Consider the following 25,316-nt stretch of genomic DNA (forward strand, 5'->3'; position numbering starts at 1 on the left):
CACATGACGTTTTTGGTCCGTTTTAAGGCATGCGTTTTCAATCTGTTTAAAAGTGCTTCCGTTTTTGCTCGTTTACCATTGGCTGCTTACAACATGTTTATCTATTAAGAGAATTGGGAAAAATGATCAAAAACTGAAGCGTTTAAAAAAAAAACGCATGTGTTTTTAACGGACTGAAAACGCATGCTTAAAAACTGACTAAAAACGTCATGTGGCATCACCCTAACCTTTTAGCCTGACTTATCTTTGCCTCACCAGGCTGAGATGGCGGGACGAGTGGCATCGCTTCAGAACACTACTTATTGGGCTTTAAAGTATTTAAACCATTAGTATGGAATTGGATCTTAATAAGCAGTAAAATGGTCAAATATAATTTTACATGCCCAAAGTTTTGGTTCTGTAGTTGGGAAGATTAAATCCTTTTCTTTAAACTCATGCCAGAACCATGGTTCTTGGTAGTCCAAAATATAGACACTTCGGCCTCTGAGTCTGACTCATCTCTGCTCACTGACACATGACTTTGGTGGAGATTTTTTTTAATGGGTAAACAGGTGAGATTTCACATAAGAGGGAATTCTAGAAGGTTCCATCCCCTACCTCAAAGGGCTGATAATTTAGTGGGTTAAAATTAGTGATGGGTTTAAAAGTGCGGAGCAGCGATGGAGAACTTCCCATATGTGAAGTTATAATACACCTATGACTTGGGGTCACGTACGTGTACATTCACTTACACAGGTTATATGTTTGGTCTTCTAGAGCCAGCACATCAAAAGAAACGACAAAGCACTTTGTTTGATACACACAGATCTCCTGCAAGAAGAAGCCATATCCGGTAGGTGCTGAGATGCAGACGAATGCACGACAATAAATCTCATATTGTTTTTATTCATTTCTTGGTTCTTCCATCTCTTTTATACAGAAGGGTTTTATATGAGCCAATGTTAGGTGGAGTAGTACTTGTGTTTCTCTTTCACCATTGCATTGTAACTAGCATTCGTGTGCAGGATACTGGAACTCCATGAGAATGGAGGGTTGGTGTCCCTTTCACTAATATTGTTTAGTCACCGGCAAGCCACTGTATTCAAAGAGGCCCCAACAGAGAGGTGAGTATACACTTTTGAGGGTGCTCTCACACAGTCCGTTCTTGCATGTTTACCATGCGTGTGGTTGGTTAGAATCTGTGAAAATGTTAATTAACGAATCAAACCAGCCATGCATCAAATATGCAAAAAACGCATGTGTTTTAAAAGCACACCAAGAACACACTGCATTACACCTGGCCATGGTTAGTGCCTGTATTGCAACTCTGCTGCCTAGAGATGCATGGCGTGGAGTTGCACCATGGTCAGGAGAGGAGCTGCCTTTGAAAGAAAGCAGACATGTGTTCTTGGCCATACAATGTCTTTATTTAGATTTAGAAAATTAACTTTCTCTCACGAATTTAACTTCAGAGGCTACTGGCGTGTGGGGTAGTTCGGCCGAGCATTGGGAGCCAAGTCTACTTCACACTCCTGTAGCCTCTGTAGTGCAGCCGTCCTGCACGTCCCTGCAGCGCTGTTCAGCCCATGCATGCACAATAACTTTTGGCTCGCCGCTGGCTTCTCTACAGCTCTGTGCAAGCTCAAGAGGAGAAGGCGGTGAGATAGACGGTAATTACACATGCATGGGCTGAAGAGCGCTGCGGGGACATGCAGGGAGGCCACAGAGGCGTGAAATAGCCTTAGCTCCCTCAGCTGGACTACTCCTACATTAAAGAAAAGGAATACCTCAGTTAGTGAATTTCTGATGGTACGTTTCCTTTAAAGGGTTGTACACTTTAAGCAAATAAATGATATGGTTGGTATAATGGAAAGCTATAGAAATTTTCCAATATATTTTGTGTATCCGTTCATCACCGTTTTCCAGATCTCTGCTTGCTGTGATTTTATAGGAAGCTTCAATGTTTGCTTCCTGTGGATAGAAATTTGTCCCTGGTCATGTTACGTCACACAGGTGCACGGCTCGTTATATCCCTGGTCATGTGATGTCACACAGGTGCACGGCTTGTTATATCCCTGGTTATGTGTAGATTGGAAAAGTCTAATATACTTTATGAAACCCTTTATCACAGTTTAAGATCTTCACTTGCTCTCCTTCATTGTTCATTATGGGTTCAAAAAACTTCTTGTTTATGTAGCGATCACACAAGGGCAATAACCATATTGTACAGTAACAACTTCTCTACTTCTTTGTTTTTTGTAGACGAAAGAAGCATGCGATTCACAGCAGTGACACAACCTCTTCTTCAGATGAGGAACGGTTCGAGAGGAGAAAGTCCAAGAGTATGGCCAAATCGAGGAATAGGTATCCCCTGGCCTGTGCACTGCACAATGTCATAAAGTTTAATTCTTTGAATGTTTACAATTTTTTTTTTTTTTAACCATCATACCTGTACATCAGCGTCCTGGCTATATCTTGAAATAACATTGTCGCATTTTATATATAGATTTATGACCTTTTGTATAAATAATGTACCTGGTGACCTCATAAATTTTAAGTATATTATTTTCTACGCATATTTTTTTTTTCTGGAGCATTTTACCTCTTTGGGGCAAATTCTGTTATTGATGGTATATATAAATCAAAATTTAAAAAACGGAAAAGCGCGCCCTCCGGTAGAGGATGAAATGTCCTTTCTAGAATTCTCTCTCATACCTATAAAAATAATTTCCTCCATTCGTGTGAAAATAAGCAGAGAAGGGTCATATTTTTGCCGGAGATGAGTCAAGTAGAAACATGTCTATTAGGTCAAATTAAAGGTACACTCTTGTCGTTTTGTGAGCTACAAATCCACAGATGCAGGCAGCTAAAAACCTAATTATTAATGCAAACTACAGATAAAAATCCAATTCCTGCTGCCTGATGTCATCTGAAATATGACAGCAGCATGTTTCTAGGTACTATAGGGATGTCTGAAGTTAACACTTCCCTGCAGCCTCTAAACTTGACTAACTTGAGTCAAAATGTGACACTTCTCTGCTTCTTTTCACATGACTTTATATATAATTCTATATAGAATTATATAGAATTTATATGAATTTGTATAGGTAAACGGGTTAGATTTGACATAAAGTGGAATTCTACAATGGACACTTCATACCCTACCAGAGGGGGCAGATCGCTTAATAGGGGTAAATCTGGAGTCCCTTTAAGTGTCTTTACTATGGGGAGGGGCGCGGGAATTCTTTAATATTGTCCCCTATCTATGAAGGTCATGAATAACACATAGATGTGAAGTACAAGGCCTTACAGTCACTTAGCTCCATATTGACTACTTCTTTTTGGTCTGTTTTTTAAAGGTGTCTACCCATGAATCTCAGACCTGAGGATCTCGCCAGCGGTATCTTGCGTGAACGGGTAAAAGTTGGCGCTAGTTTGGCCGATGTTGACCCGATGAACCTAGATCGTTCGGTGAGTGTTGGAGACTGCAGAGGACTTTTAGTTGACTGTGTATGGAGTGAGCTCAGATGTAAACATAAGTTAATGCAGATCCCAAAAGTCTAGTCAAGAAGAGTTTGGCTGTCAGCTGTGGCCAATTGAAGGTCCGACGGTGTCCTCTTTGTACTGTGGTACTTGGCTATTATACCCCATTGGGAGGGGCAGAGCTGCCCAAAAAAATATTTGGTTAGTTGCACGGGGTTCACCTATACAACCATCCATCATCTTTCTATAGGTGGTACAATTTTAGGCTTTATTAGCAACTTTGTCAGGGGTCCCAGACTGTTATTTGAGGAGGGGGCTCTGTGGACCCCTATCTGTACCCCTGAGGCCCTGCATACGACATAATACATGTTATGGGACCATCGCTTTAACTGGCCTCACACATGAAGATGACTTGTTTTTCTTCCTCTTCTAGGTTCGTTTTGACAGTGTCGGAGGTCTGAGTCAGCACATTTACGCTTTGAAAGAAATGGTTGTTTTCCCCCTTTTGTATCCCGAAATCTTTGAAAAGTTCAAAATTCAGCCTCCTCGGTAAGTCCCGGCTGCCACCATATGATGTCATTATTACATCCCTGCTTTTAGAAACTGCATAAAGTTTAGTGGAGTTATTGGAGGGCTTGTATTTGGCTTGAGGCTGCGATCAACATATGATCACACAGATCCTCAGGGGTAATACCAAACAATGGCAGCTGCTTTGTATGATCAGAGCTGCTGACAGGTTCCCTGTAATCATCTGCCCCGTCTTAAAGAATAAATCTTATTTTGTTTGCCTTGCATTTTTTGTGCCCCAGGAGCGATTTGTAATTTGTCTGGTACGGCAGGATGACTGTGCACAATGCCTGATTCTCAGTACTTGTCACTAGATGGCGCCTTCGCCCTGTGCCGGGGCCTGGTGTGCTCAGTATTCCCACCATAAAGACCCGTTATAAATACAGGCTTATTGCGGTGTCACACAGTTATAATAGGAGGTTTATTCAGATCTGCATAATGTCCCCACTGGGGAAGGGGGTTAAATCTCCTGGCAGCAGCTGCTGCGATCAGCGGGGAGAGAGCGCTCGTATGACGGCTCAGCCGCTCCTCTGTGTGCCGCCTGGATTAGCTGCCTGCATAGCAGATGGCTGATTGTGAAGTCTGAGTCCTAATGGTTGCTCAGAATAAATATAAATGAACAGGATGTAGATGACATCCACTTCTACATTATAGTCATGTCTGGAGGCTATATGTGACGTTTTGCACACCCATAGGGGAGTAAGGTCAGCTACTGTTTTTACTGGCTCCCCCAGGATGCACTGGGTAATGCCATGTGACCACAAGTGTGGTACTACACTCACTCACACTCCTGACGGGCTCAGAGTCCCCTTTCATTAGCAGCAGGGTAGAACTGCCACCAGCATCTTGTTAATCATAAAATAATATATAGACGACAAACCGGGGAAATTTTGCAGTTGGAGATAAGAAGCCGGAGCCACTTCACCGTGATCAAGTCATTGTCGGCCAGGAACTGACAGCAGTTTTTGCATCCAGTTCGCTGCAGTAGTATATGGTTGTTTGTACTTGGTCTTAGGCCACACTAAATTCGGCGCCCGTGAGAGGAGGAGGGGGTGAACACTGCTCATCCCCCCCCCCCTCTCCATTGAGAAACGTGGCGCCATATTACAGGTAAAGATGGGACATGTCCTATCTTTTCCCCGGCTACGAAACGGTACGGTGCCGAACGTGTGCTGAACCATATCGCTCCCGTAAGGCGCCATGCGCCTATTGCCATCTATGGGGGACGTATATACGGCCGATACGGCCATGTGAATGTAGCCTTAGAGTAGCGGTGCCGATGCTATTCGAACGAGCCAGGCCCTGGAACCAACATGGCTCCTCTCCCGAGTTCTGTGTATCTCCCTTTCCAAGGGTTCTAGGACACATTGGGGGACATTTACTTACCCGGTCAGAGGAGTTCACAGAAAGTGCGTTGTCCGTGTATAATGCACTGCGCCGCGATTCACTAAGATTGTGCGTCCGATATCCTACATGTGTCACTTCCCCGCTCGGGTCCGACATAGTTCACCTTCTTCTTCCTGGTGCACGTAAGTGCTTGGGCTTCCGACACAATTTGAAAGTTAAATCTGGCTCAGTTCGGAACGTCCTATGGCCCCCCTTTACCCCCTTGATTTCTGTCACATGAAAGCTGGCGCCAATCCTGAAAACGTTGGAAAATACGACAGTTGCGTCCACGGACCCTTAGTAAATAAGCCCCATTGAGAAACAGCTAGGACGCACCATATCTTCAACAAGATGTTACGTCTCATGTACTCCACAACCTGCATGAGTGATCCATTCCTAAAATAAAGCTGGGTATCTCCAGTGGCAGAGAAAGGAGTCTCCCCTCGCTGTAAAATAAGGTCCCAGATCTTATCTAGTCCAGGCCCTGCAGGGTAATGGTGCCCCCCAGATTTGTTTGTAGTAGAACTACTAGCAGGCCTTGATTTTAACTCCATTTTTATTTTCCGGTATTTGGTTCCTCTCCTGTAATGCGTGGACCTTGTAGTGTGATGCGGCTGTGGCGTCTCGTCCCATGTTATCCCATTTCATTAGTTGTGTTTACCAGGCCGGTGACTGAGGCCGGTTACTGTGTGCTAAGCGGCTCCCGCTGTTATGTGGCGGAAGAGCAGAACCGGTTTTATTGTCTTCCCCTCCTTTACGGCTCAGTGATGCGTCCCTCCGCTCTCGTCTTCATCTCCTCTTTACCGCATCCAAATCAACGCTGTACAGATTGTGAAATGTCATAAAAATGGATGAAGAACAGGCTCAGCAAAGAGGATAAAACCATCTCCAACAGCAGCGCTTTTACTAAACTATTGTAATACAATCAGGTTACTCGGCGTATGATATTTTCAGCATTTGGTGGCTTCGGTAAAATATATTGACCCCCCTCCTCTGCTTCTCTTTACAGAGGGTGTTTATTTTACGGCCCCCCAGGAACAGGGAAGACGTTAGTTGCCCGAGCCCTCGCCAACGAGTGCAGCCAAGGCGACCGGAAGGTGTCTTTCTTCATGCGGAAAGGGGCCGACTGCCTCAGTAAGTGGGTGGGCGAGTCTGAGCGTCAGCTGCGCCTCCTATTTGATCAGGTGAGTGAACGACCCAATTTATTTATTTTTTTTTTTGGTTTTCAAAATGGGTCAATTTACAGCGTCAAATGGGGAGTCATCCCCAATTGTAAAGTTCACCCCTATTTACAGGATGGATAGGGGATACACTGCAAGTGTCCATTGCAATACAGAGGGGCAGCAGTCTAAAAGTCAGAATATTCTTAGTTGCCCATAGCAACCAATCACAGCTCCCTTTTAAAATATTCATGTAATATCATGTAATTGGTTGACATGCAACTAAGACTATTCTGACTTTTAGACAGCTTGATAAATCTACCCCAGTGTCTTTTTTTTTTTTTTTTTTTGTATCGGGTAAGATGCAGTAGTGCAGTCCAGTCACCGGTTTGCTCCAGGAGGTCAATATCGCATTGTATTCACGTTATCCATAGTTCTACCTTCAGCTATTGTCATTGACCTCTGTTTGCATTTCCAGGCATATGTGATGAGGCCATCCATCATTTTCTTTGATGAAATCGATGGTCTGGCTCCGGTACGCTCCAGTAGACAGGATCAGATACACAGGTAAGTTCTAGCACGTTCTGTCTTCTGCAGTAGGTTGTGTGAATATGTAACCAGTCTCTTGACGGGCCATCTCTACAGTATTCCTGCGTGGATTTTGTCTTGTTATCCAATAGACATCATAGAGAGAAGAGTGTTGATGGTGTTTAGGAGGTAATGCCCTATCCTCTTGCGGTGATACATATAGTATCGTATCAAGAGGGAAGTGTTGCATTTAATTTTGTTGGTGCAGTTTTGCTTTTAAAGTGAATCTGTCAGCAGTTTTGATCATATGAAGCTGCATTATGTGTTTTCACTGTTGGCCCTGGATATCTGTGAAATGATACCATTGTGTGCATTAGTAGCAGCTGGACTGTAAAAAAAAAAAGTTGAGTTTTAATACAGCTATGCAGCTCTAGCAAGATGTCTGTGTTGGTTTATCAGCCTGAAGAGCTATCTGCTCTCTGTGCATTGCCGCTCCATAGGCCAGTTCACTGCAAAGAGCAGAAAGCTCTTTAGGCTGAATGACCCACCTAGAGCACTTACAGGAGCTGCAAACCTGGATTAAAAGTTCACTTTTCACAGGCCTTCACACAAAGGTTTGGTTATACAGAACCCTAGGGATAATCAGTAACACTATCTGCAGCTTGTTATGGTCCAAAGTGATGACAAATTCACTTTTAAAAGGTTCTGTCCTATACCCAGACACTGCATACTACACTATGGTTCTCTGTACTCCAGTACGTTCCTGTCTACTAATCGGGGTCTCTACCTAGCCCCTATAGAGACAGGACTACTCCTAGCGCTGTACATCAGAGTATGTGACATCCACGTGGGTTTCTCTTTCCAGTTCTATTGTGTCTACCCTGCTTGCACTCATGGACGGGTTGGACAATCGCGGCGAGATAATAGTTATTGGTGCTACAAACAGACTTGACTCTATAGATCCAGCACTCAGGAGACCTGGTCGATTCGACAGGGAATTTCTTTTCAGTTTACCTGATCAGAAGGTGAGTCTGCGAGGAGGACGGGGGGAGTGAATGAATATTGTATTTAAGGTGCGGTGTAATAATTACGGATGTTGCTTTTTTTTTTTTTTCAGGCAAGAAAGCACATTTTACAGATTCACACCAGGGACTGGAATCCCAAATTGTCTGATGCGTTCCTTGAGGAACTAGCAGAAAAATGTGTTGGTGAGTTGTGTGAATTGTGCCAAATGTAGGAGGTAGGATCTCATTCTAGCGCCGCTCACGTTGTCTGGTAAGAGCGACGTACACAATGGATTTGGCCCATGAAGCTTTATCTTTGTAGTGTCTGAGACCGTGTTATGAAACTGTCCATGATTCGGGGTTGGCCACTTTGCCACATGTTTTTTGTACTGTGTAAGAAATTTATCAATGACCCTCAATCTTCGGCCATTATATGGATAGGAAAAAAGGTAAAAGACTTGACGCTTCACTTTTAATAACTTTTAATAGATGTTGGTAAATTGCCTAATATCCTGCCCCCCCCCCCTTCCCCCATACACTTACACACACACTACAAAAAAAAACATGAGGAAAAGTGGCCGACCCCTTCAAGTCCTTGGCACATTGTCTAACTATTTCTGGCCAGACGCAGGGCAGAGGTTTATGGTCTGTCTTGTACCCGTGCCATTCTAATATCTCCGAGGCGGCCACCCACCACTCCATTTTTCTTATTATTAATAAGGGATTTAGTGTACCAAACAATTATCCAAAATCCAGAATTATTTGGCAGATGCTCTCCATGCAGAGTTCACATGTGATTTTTACATTACTGCATGAGACTTCATATTAGGAAAATAACTTTTTAAAAAAAAGTTTTTAAAGATCTAACTGAGAATATTTTATTAAATATCTCTGGACCACTTTCTGGCCTAAGTTATGGCCTTAACTGGGTTCAGATATAGTTTTCGTTAGGGGTCCCTACCACTGGAAATGTAACTTGTCTCATTTGCATGAAAAAGTAAACCGAATTCAAACTAACATCAGATTTTTACCATGCAAAACTGCACGTCCTCACCCTGCTGTGCTCTTGGCTCTCTGTGGTTAACTGTTCCACAGTAGTCCCTGCACCATGTATTATTCGAGGACTGGAGTGTCCCTTTAACTTATACCTGCAAAAGTCTCAATGGCAACAGACTACAAATAAAGTGTGTAGTCTCATTCCTCAGTAATGGACCCTTTCAATTGTAATTAGCGGAGGTAAGTATGACCGAAGGGTCTGAGGACACAGGGTTTGTTTGTAGTCTGTAACCATGGAGACACATAGGATCTGCCCAAGAACTTTAGATACAAATCAGAAATGTTTAACTTGATGAATTTACTTGCTATTGGTTGCGGACTGATCTTTCTTCTCCTCCTCCTCAGGCTACTGTGGAGCTGACATTAAAGCACTTTGCACTGAGGCTGCCTTGATCGCCCTTCGTCGGCGCTACCCCCAGATCTATGCCAGCAGTCAGAAGCTGCAGCTGGACGTCTCTTCAGTTGTCCTTGGTGCCCACGATTTCTACCATGCAATGAAAAACATTGTGCCTGCTTCTCAGCGCGCTGTGATGTCCCCCGGGCACGCTCTCACGTTCGTCATAAGGCCGCTGCTCCAGAGGACGTTCTCGGACATACTCAGCGCCCTGCACAAAGTGTTTCCTCACGCTGAGTTTAGCAGAGAACACAAGAAGGACGGTAATGATGACCCTGTGATACCCGGGATGTAAGGGAACTGGCTGCAGCAGGAGCCCCTCATGTCATGTCCACAGTAGTAGGACACGGATTATTAAACTTTCTTTCAGTCTCCTACCCACTGTTGCCTGGTTTTCAGGTGAAACTGGGGGTGGCCAAGGCACCATAGCTTGCATATTTAGCGCTTCAGAACTCAAAGGGGATTTCTAGATTGTATTTAGAATATTTATACATTTGGATATCTCTTTAAAGGAAACCTGTCAGCAGTATTTGCCCCGTTAACATAGCAGCCACCTCATGTCGGGGATGAAATGTCCTTTTTAAAATTCCCTCTTTTATGTGAAACCTCATGAGTTTACCTATAAATATAAATCTCCAAAGTCTCGTGATAATGAGCAGAGTCAGATTTTGCCTGAGATGAGTCAAGCTGAGGCTGCAAGTGTAGCGTCGCTTCAGACGTAGAACCATCTTCGGTTCTAAAGAACCTAAAAAACATGCTTGTGTCATATTAAAGAGGAGTATATCATCTTTTAGATCGGGTTCGCGGTTCTATGAGATGAATTTCTTATGTTTTAATTTGACACCAAAATGGTTTTAGTTGCTATAGAACCCACCCACGGAAGGGACGCGTGAAGTGTCATTTTCTCTGCTGCCTCTAAAGTTGACTCTTCTGGGGCACAAAGTGACTCTTCTTAGCTCATTGTTACATGATTCTGTATTTTTTTTTTTTTTTTTTTTTTGTTAATAAGAGGGAAATTCTAGGAAGGACATTTCATACACTTCCTGAGGGGATGGATTAGTTTAATGGGTGGTGGGTTCCCTTTTATTTTATTGGAATTTGTCCCTCCCTCTCACACACCTGTTCTCCTGCCCTCAGATGATGCAAGCCTCCTCCTTGAAGACAGCGAGGACGAGAACCCATTGTCCATATTTGATGTGAGTTCTGTCTCAGGATCACCAAAGAAACAGCCAGCTGCTCCCCACAAGCCCTTCCTCCACTTTACAACGTGAGTGGCTGGGAGCGGGAGGGTACACCGGGGCTGGCGTTTTATGTTGAAATGGTAATGGGACCCGGTTACTGCCCTGTGTATGTTTCAATAGGCTGGTCTTTAAGTGGGGTTTCCACTAATACCTTGGAAAGAGCTGATAATGTGTAAGCCACCAGGCGCCTATTATAGATGCATTCCAAGAAACTCCTATAAAGACTGTCCTCACACTGCTGTGCACTGGATCCTCTGCAATGAGCTACTCCTCAGCCAGCTAGAAGGTAGTTACAGCTTACAGAAGGAGAGTATGTGGAGTAGTTCAATGCAGAGACCCAAGAGCAAAGCAGTGTGAGGGCACACCTCCAGTGCATTTGATTATGCTACAGTCTTACAATGTAAATAATTTATTTTTGTCAGTCATTTTGCTGCTATTACTTAAAGGGTTGATGGAGTCGTTTTGCATGGTCAGATTTAATTTAAATGACATTTGTAACTTGATTGAACCATAAATTGCATATTTAATGTGCTATTTGATTGAATCTGGCTTCTCTTGTTTCTACAGTTCAGCTTGTCACCAGCCGACCTCTTTCCGGCCCAGGTTTCTTCTATGTGGGGAGCCGGGCTCAGGCCAGACCTCGCACCTTGCCCCAGCTGTCTTGCACATTCTTGAAAAGTTCTCTGTGCATAGATTGGACCTACCAGCACTTTACTCAGTCAGCGCTAAAACTCCTGAGGAGTCTTGTGCACAGGTGAGTACAAGGCCGGAAAATGCTGTAATCTGTTAGACCCCTTCCTTTCCAGCAATTGGGGTGCCTCCAGTTTGCATCACTCGTACAGCTTGCACTGTCCCGATCTTCCTGTCTGAACTATGCGTAGTATGTGTAGTGATTTAACTAGTTCACTAGTTAACTAGTAAATGTCAAATTAATAGGAAAGGTGAAATATATCATAACACTAATATCATTTTAAAAAATAAATAAATCCCAAACTAATTTTTGGTGCGCTCTAAAAAGTGCAGTGTTGGAGGACGGACGCACAGCTCTAGTTTAGCTGATATTTCCATTTATAAGTGGATCCGCACGCTGCGCCTGTTCTCTGGCAGGGAATCCTCTCTATTTTAGTGGCTCCAGATGTGAAGACGACGCACAAAGATGAAAATTGGGTTACTTTTTCTCTTCCAAATCTACAATTGCCTTTTCAGTGTCATTGCTTTGGCAGTGTAGGTGTTATCTGGTGGTTTCATTATGTTACATAAACCAGTGACCCACTTTCTATGTTTAGTTAGAGGGTTTTCTAATCTTGAAGAAGACCATTGACCTCCTCACACATGGTGATTACCATGCCACGCTGTAGGGTCTGATTCACAGATTCAGGGGCACTTTATACATTTTCTCTGTAGCCCAATATAATCCTCTCCACTGCCAAAGAGAAGGTGTTGGAGGATTGTCATAACACATGAACCTACCTCTGCTCCAGCTCCTCCTCTCTGACAGTGTAGAGGATTATTATGGTCAGAGGCCAGGGCGGATATAACTGTGGGGGTAAGAAAGAAAATGAGTCCTGACTGTGATAATCTTCTCCACTGTCAGAGAGGAGGTGCCGGAGCAGACCTCCACCACCTCCTATTTGGCAGGAGAGAGGATTATCATGGACAGATGCCAGGATTGATGTAACTGTGGGGACTATAAAGAAAATGTAGCTATAGATCTTTAAAACCGCCCCTACCGAATGGTATGTTAATCTCCACATATGTGAATATGAGCAGTGCTCTTACAAATAAAGTTAGGCCCTGTCCACAGGATCGGGCCTAACTTGCTGATCGGTGGGGGTCTTAGTGATGGTTGGAAAACCCCTTTTAAAGTACAGTGACAGATTAGAGTGGGACCTGAGTTGCAGTACTTTGGCACTGCCACTGCATGGGGAAAGAGAAGTATTTTTTCCCCTCTACCTTGTTGCTCTGGAGTTGCTGGGTTTCAGATTCTCACTGATGTAATAGCTGTGATCCTAAAATCCCAAATAAATTGCATGGATTCTGCAGTACCATGCTGCCACTAGAGGGAGCAATCTAAACTCTCTGTAAGATGGAAGGCACTTGTCTCTTTTTAAATATTTGGCACTAAAAATCCAACCTACTGGTCAGTGCCCGACCCTTTAACGGGCCTTGCAAATTGCGTTAAGACTTAAAATGGTTGCACCAAGTTAACATCCCTTTTATCCTTGGTGTTGGCTCAGTGTCCTTAGTAAAGTGTTTTTTTTTTTTTTTTTTTTTTATTCCTTAGGTATTCCGGGAAGCTCGGAGAACTGTACCCAGTGTTGTTTACATGCCTCATATTGGCGACTGGTGGGAGGCTGTCAGTGAAACTGTGAGGGCTACATTTCTGACGCTCCTGCAAGATATCCCTTCGTTCTCTCCTATTTTACTACTGTCTACCTCTGAAATTGTGTACGGGGAGCTGCCGGATGAGGTAAGGCCATGACTAGGTTATTGTAACCACGCTCCAAACATCAGAATAGTGAGTGAAGCTCTGTGGTATAATACATAATGTAACTCAGGATCAGTACAGGATAAGTAATGTCATGTATGTACACAGTGACTGCACCAGCAGCAGAATAGTGAGTGCAGCTCTGGAGTATAATACAGGATGTAACTCAGGATCAGTACAGGATAAGTAATGTCACGTATGTACACAGTGACTGCACCAGCAGCAGCAGAATAGTGAGTGCAGCTTTGGAGTATAATACAGGATGTAACTCAGGATCAGTACAGGATAAGTAATGTCATGTATGTACACAGTGACTGCACCAGCAGAATAGTGAGTGCAGCTTTGGAGTATAATACAGGATGTAACTCAGGATCAGTACAGGATAAGTAATGTCATGTATATACACAGTGACTGCACCAGCAGCAGAATAGTGAGTGCAGCTCTGGGGTATAATACAGGATGTAACTCAGGATCAGTACAGGGTAAGTAATGTCATGTATGTACACAGTAACTGCACCAGCAGCAGAATAGTGAGTGCAGCTCTGGAGTATAATAGTGTATGGAGTTGGAAACACTTATATTGGTGTCTAGTAGTTGAGCTTGGTTATTGCATTGTGTGTACAGATTACTTGAGTGTGACGTCTACCTGATCCTGTGGGGTATATTTATCAATCATCTATAAATCTTCATTGTGTATGTAATACAAATCGTGTCGCCCTCAACTCCACAATTATTTATCATTTTTTCCGTATAAAGCAAGTAGTTTGGTGCAGGATCTTTGCTCTTTGAAGAGGTTTGAAAACATTGATTGTGCCAAAATCCTGCAAATTGTTTTTGCTGCTAAAACATCGATGTGAAGCCAAACCGAATGAGCTCATAATGACTTGTCCTCAGCTCCTGGTAAAGCACTTCAGTGAAGCAAGTTCTCCCTTAGTTTTCTTTATCCCCCTCGGTTATACAGCGCCGGGTGCTGAAAGCTTCTCTGTCGTCTCTGAAGCTTCTGTCCTTGTACTAGGCAGACACTAATGTCACATCTCTGTCGTCTCTGAAGCTTCTGTCCTTGTACTAGGCAGACACTAATGTCACATCTCTGTGTCGTCTCTGAAGCTTCTGTCCTTGTACTAGGCAGACACTAATGTCACATCTCTGTGTCGTCTCTGAAGCTTCTGTCTTGTACTAGGCAGACACTAATGTCACATTTCTCTCTGTCGTCTCTGAAGCTTCTGTCCTTGTACTAGGCAGACACTAATGTCACATCTCTGTCGTCTCTGAAGCTTCTGTCCTTGTACTAGGCAGACACTAATGTCACATTTCTCTGTGTCGTCTCTGAAGCTTCTGTCCTTGTACTAGGCAGACACTAATGTCACATTTCTCTGTGTCGTCTCTGAAGCTTCTGTCCTTGTACTAGGCAGACACTAATGTCACATTGCACTTGTTCCTCTTTTGCAGGTGAAGTGTATTTTCAGGGCTCAGTATGAAGAGGTTTTTAACATTTCCAGACCCAGTGAAGACGACCGTGTGAATTTTTTCAGAGACTTGATCCTCAGTCAGGCTGCTATGCCCCCTCCAAAAAGGAAAAAAACTGGTAAGTGTCACCGGTGAGGAGGTGTGCAAAGCTTTATAGTGCTAATGCCTATGAATATTGGAATTGGTTGTCCGCATAATTGGGCAGATTTACTTCCCCGGTCCTGTCGCGATCGCCGAGGTGCGTTCTCCGACGAGGATGGTGTCAGGCGCGATTCTTCAAGCATCTGTTGCTTCCCCGCTGAAGTCCGCTGGAGTTCACCTTCTTCTTGGTGTATGTGGGTGCATTGTCTTGCAACACAATTTGAATTGTAAATTCCGCACTTAGTCCAAATCAGTCGGGTTGTCCGTCGGCCACGTCCCTCGATTTGTGTCGCACGCTAGTCAGCCAAAATCCGATCACGTGCGCCAAAAACCCCACTTAAATTGGAAATAGTCGGGAAACCCAACGAAAATGCGCCGTGCGGACCCTTAGTAAATTTGCCCCTATGTGTTCTTAATCCAGGTGACAGCTATACAAACTTTCACCAAGATGGACGCAGCTCATTGGGTGTGTATACCCACATCCTGAAAACACGATGATTTTTAATTTTGAAAATGGCAAATTTTTTTCAAAAATTCTTTTTTTTCCTTTTTATAAATAAATGCAAAACTTATCAGCCAAAGTTCACCACTAAAATGAAGCACAACATGTGAGATAAAAAACAGTCTCAGAATCGCTTTTATAAGTAACAGTGTTCAAAAGTTATAACCATATAAAGAATCCAAAAAATGGGACTGAGCCTTAAGCTACAAACTGGCTGCATCTTGAATGGGTTAATAAATACAACCATTTCCCATACACATCCCATACAAAGTACAAAAACAACGCAAAAAGTCAGCAAACCGTTGTAAATGGAAAAAACCGTTTTAATGTTAACCCACTGTTGGTAGAAAAATGGGTTACCTGATAATTATAGGGGCATTGGGACCTCAGATCACCAGATTCCCCAAAATGAATAAAGTGGTCTGTTCAGCTTATGCCCTGTCACTCCCACTATTCTGTAAGGGATGGCGGATTTAGTAGAGTGTAACATTTGGGCACAGTACATACCGCTTTATGAGACCCCATTCTTGTGATCGTTAGTAAAATTTTGCCTTGATACATGGTAAAACTGTGCTTGTTTTACGGCCAAGCCAGCAAGCCTAACATTGAGGATGGATTAACAGTTGATTATTCCAGTTCTGTGGCACCTAGAAACTCAATCCTCATGCAGTATTTAAGGGGAGATTCTTCTCTTTAATCTGACACCAGAACTGTGTTTCAGAAGGTAGAGCCATTTAAAGAGGACCTGCCACCCATAATTTCGGCACTCGGAACTAATGTAAGCAGCTCCTAGTGCTTGAACAAACACCACAGTGTTAGAAGGATAGCGTTACCGCAAATCTCTGGTAACGCTATCTAACACTGCGGCGGGGTACAGTGTAATCGCCGGACCGCTCGCAAAGCGGTCTGATGTATTCATGAGGGGACGGGGTTAGGGGCGGTGACTGCGGTCTCTGTTCTTGGCTTTAGTCTTGCACCAGAACCTTTTTTACAGCCTGGATAAGATGCCCTGTCCTCCTTGTATAAGTCCTTGAGATGTCTTGGTGTTGGTTATAATAATTTGTATATCCACTCCCTTGCTCTTGGTCCTCACATGGACTGTATATTGATAACCGCCATGTTTATTTCCCCAGCATTGCAGTCTCTGGAGGTCCTACCCCCTGCCCCACCACCACCCCCACGCCAGCTTTCCGAGGTGGAGAAGCAAAAGATGGAAGACAACGAGGAGAACACGTTGAGGGAACTTAGACTCTTCCTCAGGGACGTCACCAAGCGACTGGCCACCGATAAGCGCTTTAACATCTTCAGCAAACCGGTGGATATTGAAGAGGTCTTGTTTCCAAAATGCACAAAAAATGAAGCGGATTGTATTAGTTTTAGCTCAAAACATTTGGTTGTGGTCGCCCTCTTGCGTCAGTGGAGTGACCGCTCAATCTCCTAGAAATCATGGCTTTCTTCTATATTGGGTTTGGAGGTCTCTGGTTATTCGCAATAATAAAAACACAATCTTGTACAGATGACAAACTCAACTCGTATTAAGTCTCCTGTCCTAGTGTCCAGGGAGGTGGCGGGATCCTTCCTTTATCCTCCCCGTAATCTAAATAAATAAGAATCTGCTGCGCAAGGAAATGGTCACCTTTCTTTGACTTGTAGCTTCTGAAAAGTCTACCAGTGACCCAAGTTAATGGGGTATTTTTCGGAAAAGCGCAACAAAACTTTTAACCAGATTGCATCAATGAATTGTGCAGATGATAAACTTAAGAAAAAATGTTACAGAACTGAATTTTGAAGTGTAATAGTTTCTAAGTATGTAAGGAGGTAATCTTTGCCCTCCTCTCCTTATCGGTGCTCACTGCAGGAGAAGAAAGGAGGAGTTTTTTTTTTTACCGTTAACTAAGTATATTACAAAGTTAACGATTATCACCGGTTCTATTCATTTCTGAAATAATAAAAAATAATTGGTTTAAATACATTTTTAATTTTTTATTTTCCCCATCCTTGGCCTAGTTTTATGAAGCTGAGGTCAGCGGGTGAGCGCCATTGCCACAGGTCATAGATGTCCTGCCCATTCATCAAGAGGTCACTAAGGGAAGACAGCGGACATGCACGTGAGCCATGTTACCAGTATGAGCAGGACAGGGGTTTCCATTCACTCTCTGCAAGCAGAGGCCTTGAATGATGGGTTAATTAATCACAGTTAATGTAATAGTGGATTTTGATTGTAAAAGAAAAAAAGTTCTGTGACTAATTATTATTATTAATTTATCCCCAAATAACTATATCCGGCTCTTTAGTATCTGGGTGACTTGGGCGTCACCCGGTCATTGTTTTCATGCGGAGACTTAATTATCTGTTGAGTTTTTTTGTGTTTTTTTTATTGTGTTAACCAGCGGCAAAGAAAATTTGAGTTACGGCTCATGTGCAAAACCGTTCCTCAGTGAAATTCATCAAAATTTTTAAGATAAATTATCTATGTTAAGATCAAAGCAGTGAGAGAAGGAATTATTTGTCGACTATAAAGTCCGCTTCTGTGCATGTCCGTGCAAGCCAGGGCCACCGGCTGACTCCAAGGACGGGCAGGGTCAAGTATCCGGCTTATATCAGAGGTGCATGGGGGATATATATATATATATATATATATATATATATATATATTAGTCTTTTCTGTATGGGGTTATCCTGACTATCCATCTGATCAGTCTGCCTGATCCCTTTATTCTTGAGGGATAAAACACAACCAAAGGAAGTCTATGGATCACTTTGATCCAATATTTCGATGATCCTATCCCCTGTAAATTACCCAGAAATGATCTAAAGCCTCCATATTTAAAGTGTATTCAACATGGGCTTTGAGATCTTGAAAGGAATTTTCTTGTCCAGAAAACTTATCACTTTTATTCCTATGATAGGAGTCATAGGGGTTGTACCAAGTTTAAGAGTTAACCCCTAGGTGATTGAGGTGGGTCTGACTGCTGGGTCCCCACCGATCATAAGAACGGTACCCCCAGTAATGTGGAAAATGGGGGTCCCGTTCTCACTGATGAATGAATCAGCAGGACATTATGTCCTGATGCTCCATTCAGTACTATGATACTAATACTAAGATTCGATACCATAGGACAGTGATGGCAAACCTTTTAGAGGCCGAGTGCCCAAACTACAACAAATACCCGCTTATTTATCGCAAAGTGCCAACACAGAAATGTAATTTGTGATTTATACTCGCTTCTCTGTCACAGTTTTCATTGATACCAGCCCCTGAGGACACCAATAAAGCAGAAAATAGTCCCAGGTAGAGCTGTAATTTTAAAATAGCTCTGTGCACAGCAAGTCCTGGGCTGTCTGGGACTGCAGGAAGATACCTGGAGTCCTGCCTGGTGATGGCCTGAGTGCCCACAGAAAGGGCTCTGAGTGCCACCTCTGGCACCAGTGCCATAGGTTAGCCATCACTGCCATAGGACTTCCGATCAGTAACCTGTCTCCATAGTGTAATCATTGGGTTTTCCTTATTCCTATCATCTGTGGTGCCCCATTTCCAATAATGCTGTCATGGCGGTGATATGATTTACCTCCTATCCCTGGTGGTCACACACACAGCTAGTTCATACTCTTATGCACACAGCTCTGCTACAGTGACACTCTTATGCACACAGCTCTGCTACAGTGACACTCTTGCGCACACAGCTCTGCTACAATGACACTCTTGCGTACACAGCTCTGTACGGCAAGTCAATTCTTGGTTCCTCTCCCTGGGTTTTTGCAGGCCACCTTTCTCATGATCACCTGCAGTTGGACCTCCATCGATTTAAAAACCTTGTACCCTGTGTACATAGTGATAAAGCCACTTTAATCCATAGTGCAGTCATTACATTTGCCTCGTTCACGGTAGGGTGCTTGCCTGTCCTGGGGGTGATCTGGTTACCTCCTATGCCTTGGGGTCAGCCGGGGGTTCTTCTGTGCGGTGAGTGTTGTCTTGATACTTGTGGGCTGCTCATGGGATAGCATTAGTACAAGGCCTCATCTGCTTCTTGTACTGTACATTCATTTTATGTCAATTTTTGCTGCATGCAATTTTATATTCCGCACTCATACAATAAGCGTGCTATAGCTGTGTGCCCATCTGAGGTTGTGCATGAAATGATATCTCTCAAGGGTTAACACCTGGTGCTCAGGGGTCGGGCTGACCGCTGCCGTTGGTATCCCGTAGGTTTCCGATTACCTTGAAGTCATTAGAGAACCCATGGACCTCTCCACCATAATGACCAAAATTGACAAGCACCACTACATGACCGTGCGCGACTTCCTGAGAGACGTCGACCTGATCTGCAGCAACGCCCTGGAATACAATCCTGATAAAGAACCGGGAGGTAGGAAAAAAACCGGCTGCGGCGATTATGGTTCGTCTCCCTCTCCGGGAGATATTGATTTTTAAGCCTCTTTCTGCCGGAGGAGAGAGACGTGTCTGAGAGCGGCTCATGATTACTCCATTCTGCCAGTCAGGGGGGAAATCGTGAGCAAGACAGCTGCCATGTTTGCCAATGGATAAAAATAGTTTGTTAAAAAAAAAATTCTATTGACTATTTTTTTTAATATTATTGATTTTTCTGAGGTGCCGAGTGGATGAGATAAAACTCTGCCTGGAGATCCATAAACTTATGTTCTACCCTTGTGTCTGCTGCAATATCTGTTCGCAATGTACAGTGTAATTCTTACAAGCGGCAAAAATCCTCACTATGTTTTGTACATTGTTGCATTTGGTGCCCATTTCTGGGAAGCTGTAACCAGATTTTACTCTATTTCCTCCAAAGTCCTATACAAAGAAGCAGAGAAGAGTCATATTTTGCTTGGAAGAGTCAAGTTTGGAGGCAGTAGGGGGAGGGTCAATTCAGATGCTTGAGTTCCGTAGAAATATACTGCTGGTCTAATAGTAAAGATAGGAATTTCCTCTTTGAGATTAGATGAGGTTTGTGGTTTTTGAGAGCTACAGAACTGGAGATAAAAGGAGTTGGACAAAGTTAGAAATGCGAGCTGATAAAAATCCAGTTCTAGTTATTTAACGCTCTGTAACTCCGGTTCTGAAGATCACAGAACCCCAAACTTGATAGAATCCAAAATATGAGATTCTTATTTTTAATATGACAAACCAGACAATAGTGACACTCGCACTGCAGCTTCTAAACGTGACTCGTCTCCAGTAAAATATGACTCTTCTCTGCTCATTCTTACATGACTTAAAATTTTCTGTGATTAAATGGGTGAGACTCTTACAAAACCCATTTCATGCCCTACGTGAGCTGCTGGTTTAATGGTGTAAAGTCTTGTGACAGGTTCAATGGGGATCTCTGCTCTTTCTCTGTAGAGAAATTTACTCACTGCCATCTCTCCTGCACAGACAAAATCATCAGACACCGCGCCTGCAACCTGAAAGACACCGCGCACGCCATCATCGCTGCCGAACTGGATCCGGAGTTCAACAAACTGTGCGAAGAGATTAAAGAAGCTCGAACCAAGCGAGGTATGTTGTAATCCCTTCTCCTAACTTTCATTTATGCCTGGTGGGTTTTCAATTAAAACTCAGCACAAACAACGGTAAAGTGAGTGCAGATTAACCTCCAAATTATACAGACAGTCTGCACGTCTCCCTCTAGGCTGTACAGCTTTGTCATGTAAACGAGGCCGAAGATTATCTGCCATTATCTCAACTGCAATTGCATAGTAAAATAGCACATCCTCAATATACTACACCACACAGGAGGAGGAGAGCAGACACATCCTCTATATACTACACCACACAGGAGGAGGAGAGCCGGCACATCCTCTATATACTACACCACACAGGAGGAGGAGAGCCCACACATCCTCTATATACTACACCACACAGGAGGAGGAGAGCCGACACATCCTCTATATACTACACCACACAGGAGGAGGAGAGCCGACACATCCTCTATATACTACACCACACAGGAGGAGGAGAGCCGACACATCCTCTATATACTACACCACATAGGAGGAGGAGAGCCCACACATCCTCTATATACTACACCACACAGGAGGAGGAGAGCCCACACATCCTCTATATACTACACCACACAGGAGGAGGAGAGCCGACACATCCTCTATATACTACACCACACAGGAGGAGGAGAGGTGACACATCCTCTATACACTACACCACACAGGAGGAGAGCCCACACATCCTCTATATACTACACCACATAGGAGGAGGAGAGCTGACACATCCTCTATATACTACACCACACAGGAGGAGGAGAGCCGACACATCCTCCATATACTACACCACACAGGAGGAGGGGAGACAACACATCCTCTATATACTACACCACACAGGAGGAGGAGAGCCGACACATCCTCTATATACTACACCACACAGGAGGAGGAGAGCCCACACATCCTCTATATACTACACCACACAGGAGGAGGAGAGCCCACACATCCTCTATATACTACACCACACAGGAGGAGGAGAGCCCACACATCCTCTATATACTACACCACACAGGAGGAGGAGAGGTGACACATCCTCTATAAACTACACCACACAGGAGGAGGAGAGCCGACACATCCTCTATATACTCCACCGCACAGGAGGAGGAGGAGAGCAGACACCAACTCTATATACTCCACCACACAGGAGGAGGAGAGCCGACACATCCTCTATATACTCCACCACACAGGAGGAGGAGAGCCGACACATCCTCTATATATTACACCACACAGGAGGAGAAGAGCCGACACATCCTCTATATACTACACCACACAGGAGGAGGAGAGCCGACACATCCTCTATATACTACACCACACAGGAGGAGGAGAGCAGACACATCCTCTATATACTACACCACACAGGAGGAGGAGAGCAGACACATCCTCTATATACTACACCACACAGGAGGAGGAGAGCCCACACATCCTCTATATACTACACCACACAGGAGGAGGAGAGCCGACACATCCTCTATATACTACACCACACAGGAGGAGAGCCGACACATCCTCTATATACTACACCACACAGGAGGAGGAGGAGAGCCGACACATCCTCTCTATACTACACCACACAGGAGGAGGAGAGCCCACACATCCTCTATATACTACACCACACAGGAGGAGGAGAGGTGACACATCCTCTATACACTACACCACACAGGAGGAGGAGAGCAGACACATCCTCTATATACTACACCACACAGGAGGAGGAGGAGAGCCGACACATCCTCTATATACTACACCACACAGGAGGAGGAGAGCCCACACATCCTCTATATACTACACCACACAGGAGGAGGAGAGGTGACACATCCTCTATACACTACACCACACAGGAGGAGGAGAGCAGACACATCCTCTATATACTACACCACACCGGAGGAGGAGAGCCCACACATCCTCTATATAATACACCACACAGGAGGAGAGCCGACACATGCTCTATATACTACACCACACAGGAGGAGGAGAGCCCACACATCCTCTATATAATACACCACACAGGAGGAGAGCCGACACATCCTCTATATACTACACCACACAGGAGGAGGAGAGCAGACACATCCTCTATATACTACACCACACAGGAGGAGGAGAGGTGACACATCCTCTATATACTACACCACACAGGAGGAGGAGAGGTGACACATCCTCTATACACTACATCACACAGGAGGAGGAGAGCAGACACATCCTCTATATACTACACCACACAGGAGGAGGAGAGCAGACACATCCTCTATATACTACACCACACCGGAGGAGGGGAGCCCACACATCCTCTATATAATACACCACACAGGAGGAGAGCCGACACATGCTCTATATACTACACCACACAGGAGGAGGAGAGCCCACACATCCTCTATATAATACACCACACAGGAGGAGAGCCCACACATCCTCTATATAATACACCACACAGGAGGAGGAGAGCCGACACATCCTCTATATATTACACCACACAGGAGGAGGAGAGCCGACACATCCTCTATATACTACACCACACAGGAGGAGGAGAGCAGACACATCCTCTATATACTACACCACACAGGAGGAGGAGAGCCGACACATGCTCTATATACTACACCACACAGGAGGAGGAGAGCCCACACATCCTCTATATAATACACCACACAGGAGGAGAGCCCACACATCCTCTATATAATACACCACACAGGAGGAGAGCCGACACATCCTCTATATACTACACCACACAGGAGGAGGAGAGCAGACACATCCTCTATATACTACACCACACAGGAGGAGGAGAGGTGACACATCCTCTATATACTACACCACACAGGAGGAGGAGAGGTGACACATCCTCTATACACTACATCACACAGGAGGAGGAGAGCAGACACATCCTCTATATACTACACCACACAGGAGGAGGAGAGCAGACACATCCTCTATATACTACACCACACCGGAGGAGGGGAGCCCACACATCCTCTATATAATACACCACACAGGAGGAGAGCCGACACATGCTCTATATACTACACCACACAGGAGGAGGAGAGCCCACACATCCTCTATATACTACACCACACAGGAGGAGGAGAGCCGACACATCCTCTATATACTACACCACACAGGAGGAGAGCCGACACATCCTCTATATATTACACCACACAGGAGGAGGAGAGCAGACACATCCTCTATATACTACACCACACCGGAGGAGGGGAGCCCACACATCCTCTATATAATACACCACACAGGAGGAGAGCCGACACATGCTCTATATACTACACCACACAGGAGGAGGAGAGCCCACACATCCTCTATATAATACACCACACAGGAGGAGAGCCCACACATCCTCTATATAATACACCACACAGGAGGAGGAGAGCCGACACATCCTCTATATATTACACCACACAGGAGGAGGAGAGCCGACACATCCTCTATATACTACACCACACAGGAGGAGGAGAGCAGACACATCCTCTATATACTACACCACACAGGAGGAGGAGAGCCGACACATGCTCTATATACTACACCACACAGGAGGAGGAGAGCCCACACATCCTCTATATAATACACCACACAGGAGGAGAGCCCACACATCCTCTATATAATACACCACACAGGAGGAGAGCCGACACATCCTCTATATATTACACCACACAGGAGGAGGAGAGCCGACACATCCTCTATATATTACACCACACAGGAGGAGGAGAGCCGACACATCCTCTATATACTACACCACACAGGAGGAGGAGAGCAGACACATCCTCTATATACTACACCACACAGGAGGAGGAGAGCCGACACATCCTCTATATACTACACCACACAGGAGGAGGAGAGCCGACACATCCTCTATATACTACACCACACAGGAGGAGGAGAGCAGACACATCCTCCATATACTACACCACACAGGAGGAGGAGAGCCGACACATCCTCTATATACTACACCACACAGGAGGAGGAGAGCAGACACATCCTCTATATACTACACCACACAGGAGGAGGAGAGCCCACACATCCTCTATATAATACACCACACAGGAGGAGAGCCGACACATCCTCTATATATTACACCACACAGGAGGAGGAGAGCCGACACATCCTCTATATACTACACCACACAGGAGGAGGAGAGCAGACACATCCTCTATATATTACACCACACAGGAGGAGGAGGAAAGCTGACACATCCTTGACCAGTCAGTAGTTCTCTCTCTGGAAATCAAACTGTTAATATTTTTCTGTAGAAGTTTGTTAGTAAAAAAATTAAATACAAAATTAAAGCATTTTCTGTGGGATGAGATTACAGTACAGTGAATGGGCAGATCTGGGGAATCTTAATTGATTTCAACCTTAGAAATTTCTGCTGACTCTCTGCTATGTAGAGTTGAAAACGCATCCAAAAATATTTTTCT

At 44.4% G+C, this 25,316-nt stretch overlaps 1 protein-coding gene across 3 annotated transcripts in view; it reads left to right on the forward strand.

Moving 5' to 3' along the window:
• Positions 1-25,316, forward strand: part of ATAD2B (ATPase family AAA domain containing 2B) — a 62,246-nt gene that overhangs the window by 27,613 nt on the left and 9,317 nt on the right. For 2 of the 3 annotated variants that reach the window (XM_072143636.1, XM_072143635.1), the window contains exons 8-23: positions 757-832; positions 2,242-2,343; positions 3,339-3,450; positions 3,896-4,011; positions 6,425-6,599; positions 7,054-7,142; positions 7,969-8,128; positions 8,221-8,311; positions 9,509-9,820; positions 10,695-10,824; positions 11,366-11,552; positions 13,083-13,268; positions 14,736-14,871; positions 16,530-16,726; positions 19,604-19,763; positions 20,789-20,911. In XM_072143636.1, coding sequence (XP_071999737.1) covers positions 757-832; positions 2,242-2,343; positions 3,339-3,450; positions 3,896-4,011; positions 6,425-6,599; positions 7,054-7,142; positions 7,969-8,128; positions 8,221-8,311; positions 9,509-9,820; positions 10,695-10,824; positions 11,366-11,552; positions 13,083-13,268; positions 14,736-14,871; positions 16,530-16,726; positions 19,604-19,763; positions 20,789-20,911 — 2,352 coding nt within the window. The remainder of the gene's footprint in view (positions 1-756; positions 833-2,241; positions 2,344-3,338; positions 3,451-3,895; positions 4,012-6,424; positions 6,600-7,053; positions 7,143-7,968; positions 8,129-8,220; positions 8,312-9,508; positions 9,821-10,694; positions 10,825-11,365; positions 11,553-13,082; positions 13,269-14,735; positions 14,872-16,529; positions 16,727-19,603; positions 19,764-20,788; positions 20,912-25,316) is intronic. The other variant, XM_072143637.1, reaches the window with a different exon arrangement.

The sequence above is a fragment of the Engystomops pustulosus genome, chromosome 3 (assembly GCF_040894005.1).
Source record: "Engystomops pustulosus chromosome 3, aEngPut4.maternal, whole genome shotgun sequence".
NCBI classification, from domain to species: Eukaryota; Metazoa; Chordata; class Amphibia; order Anura; family Leptodactylidae; genus Engystomops; species Engystomops pustulosus.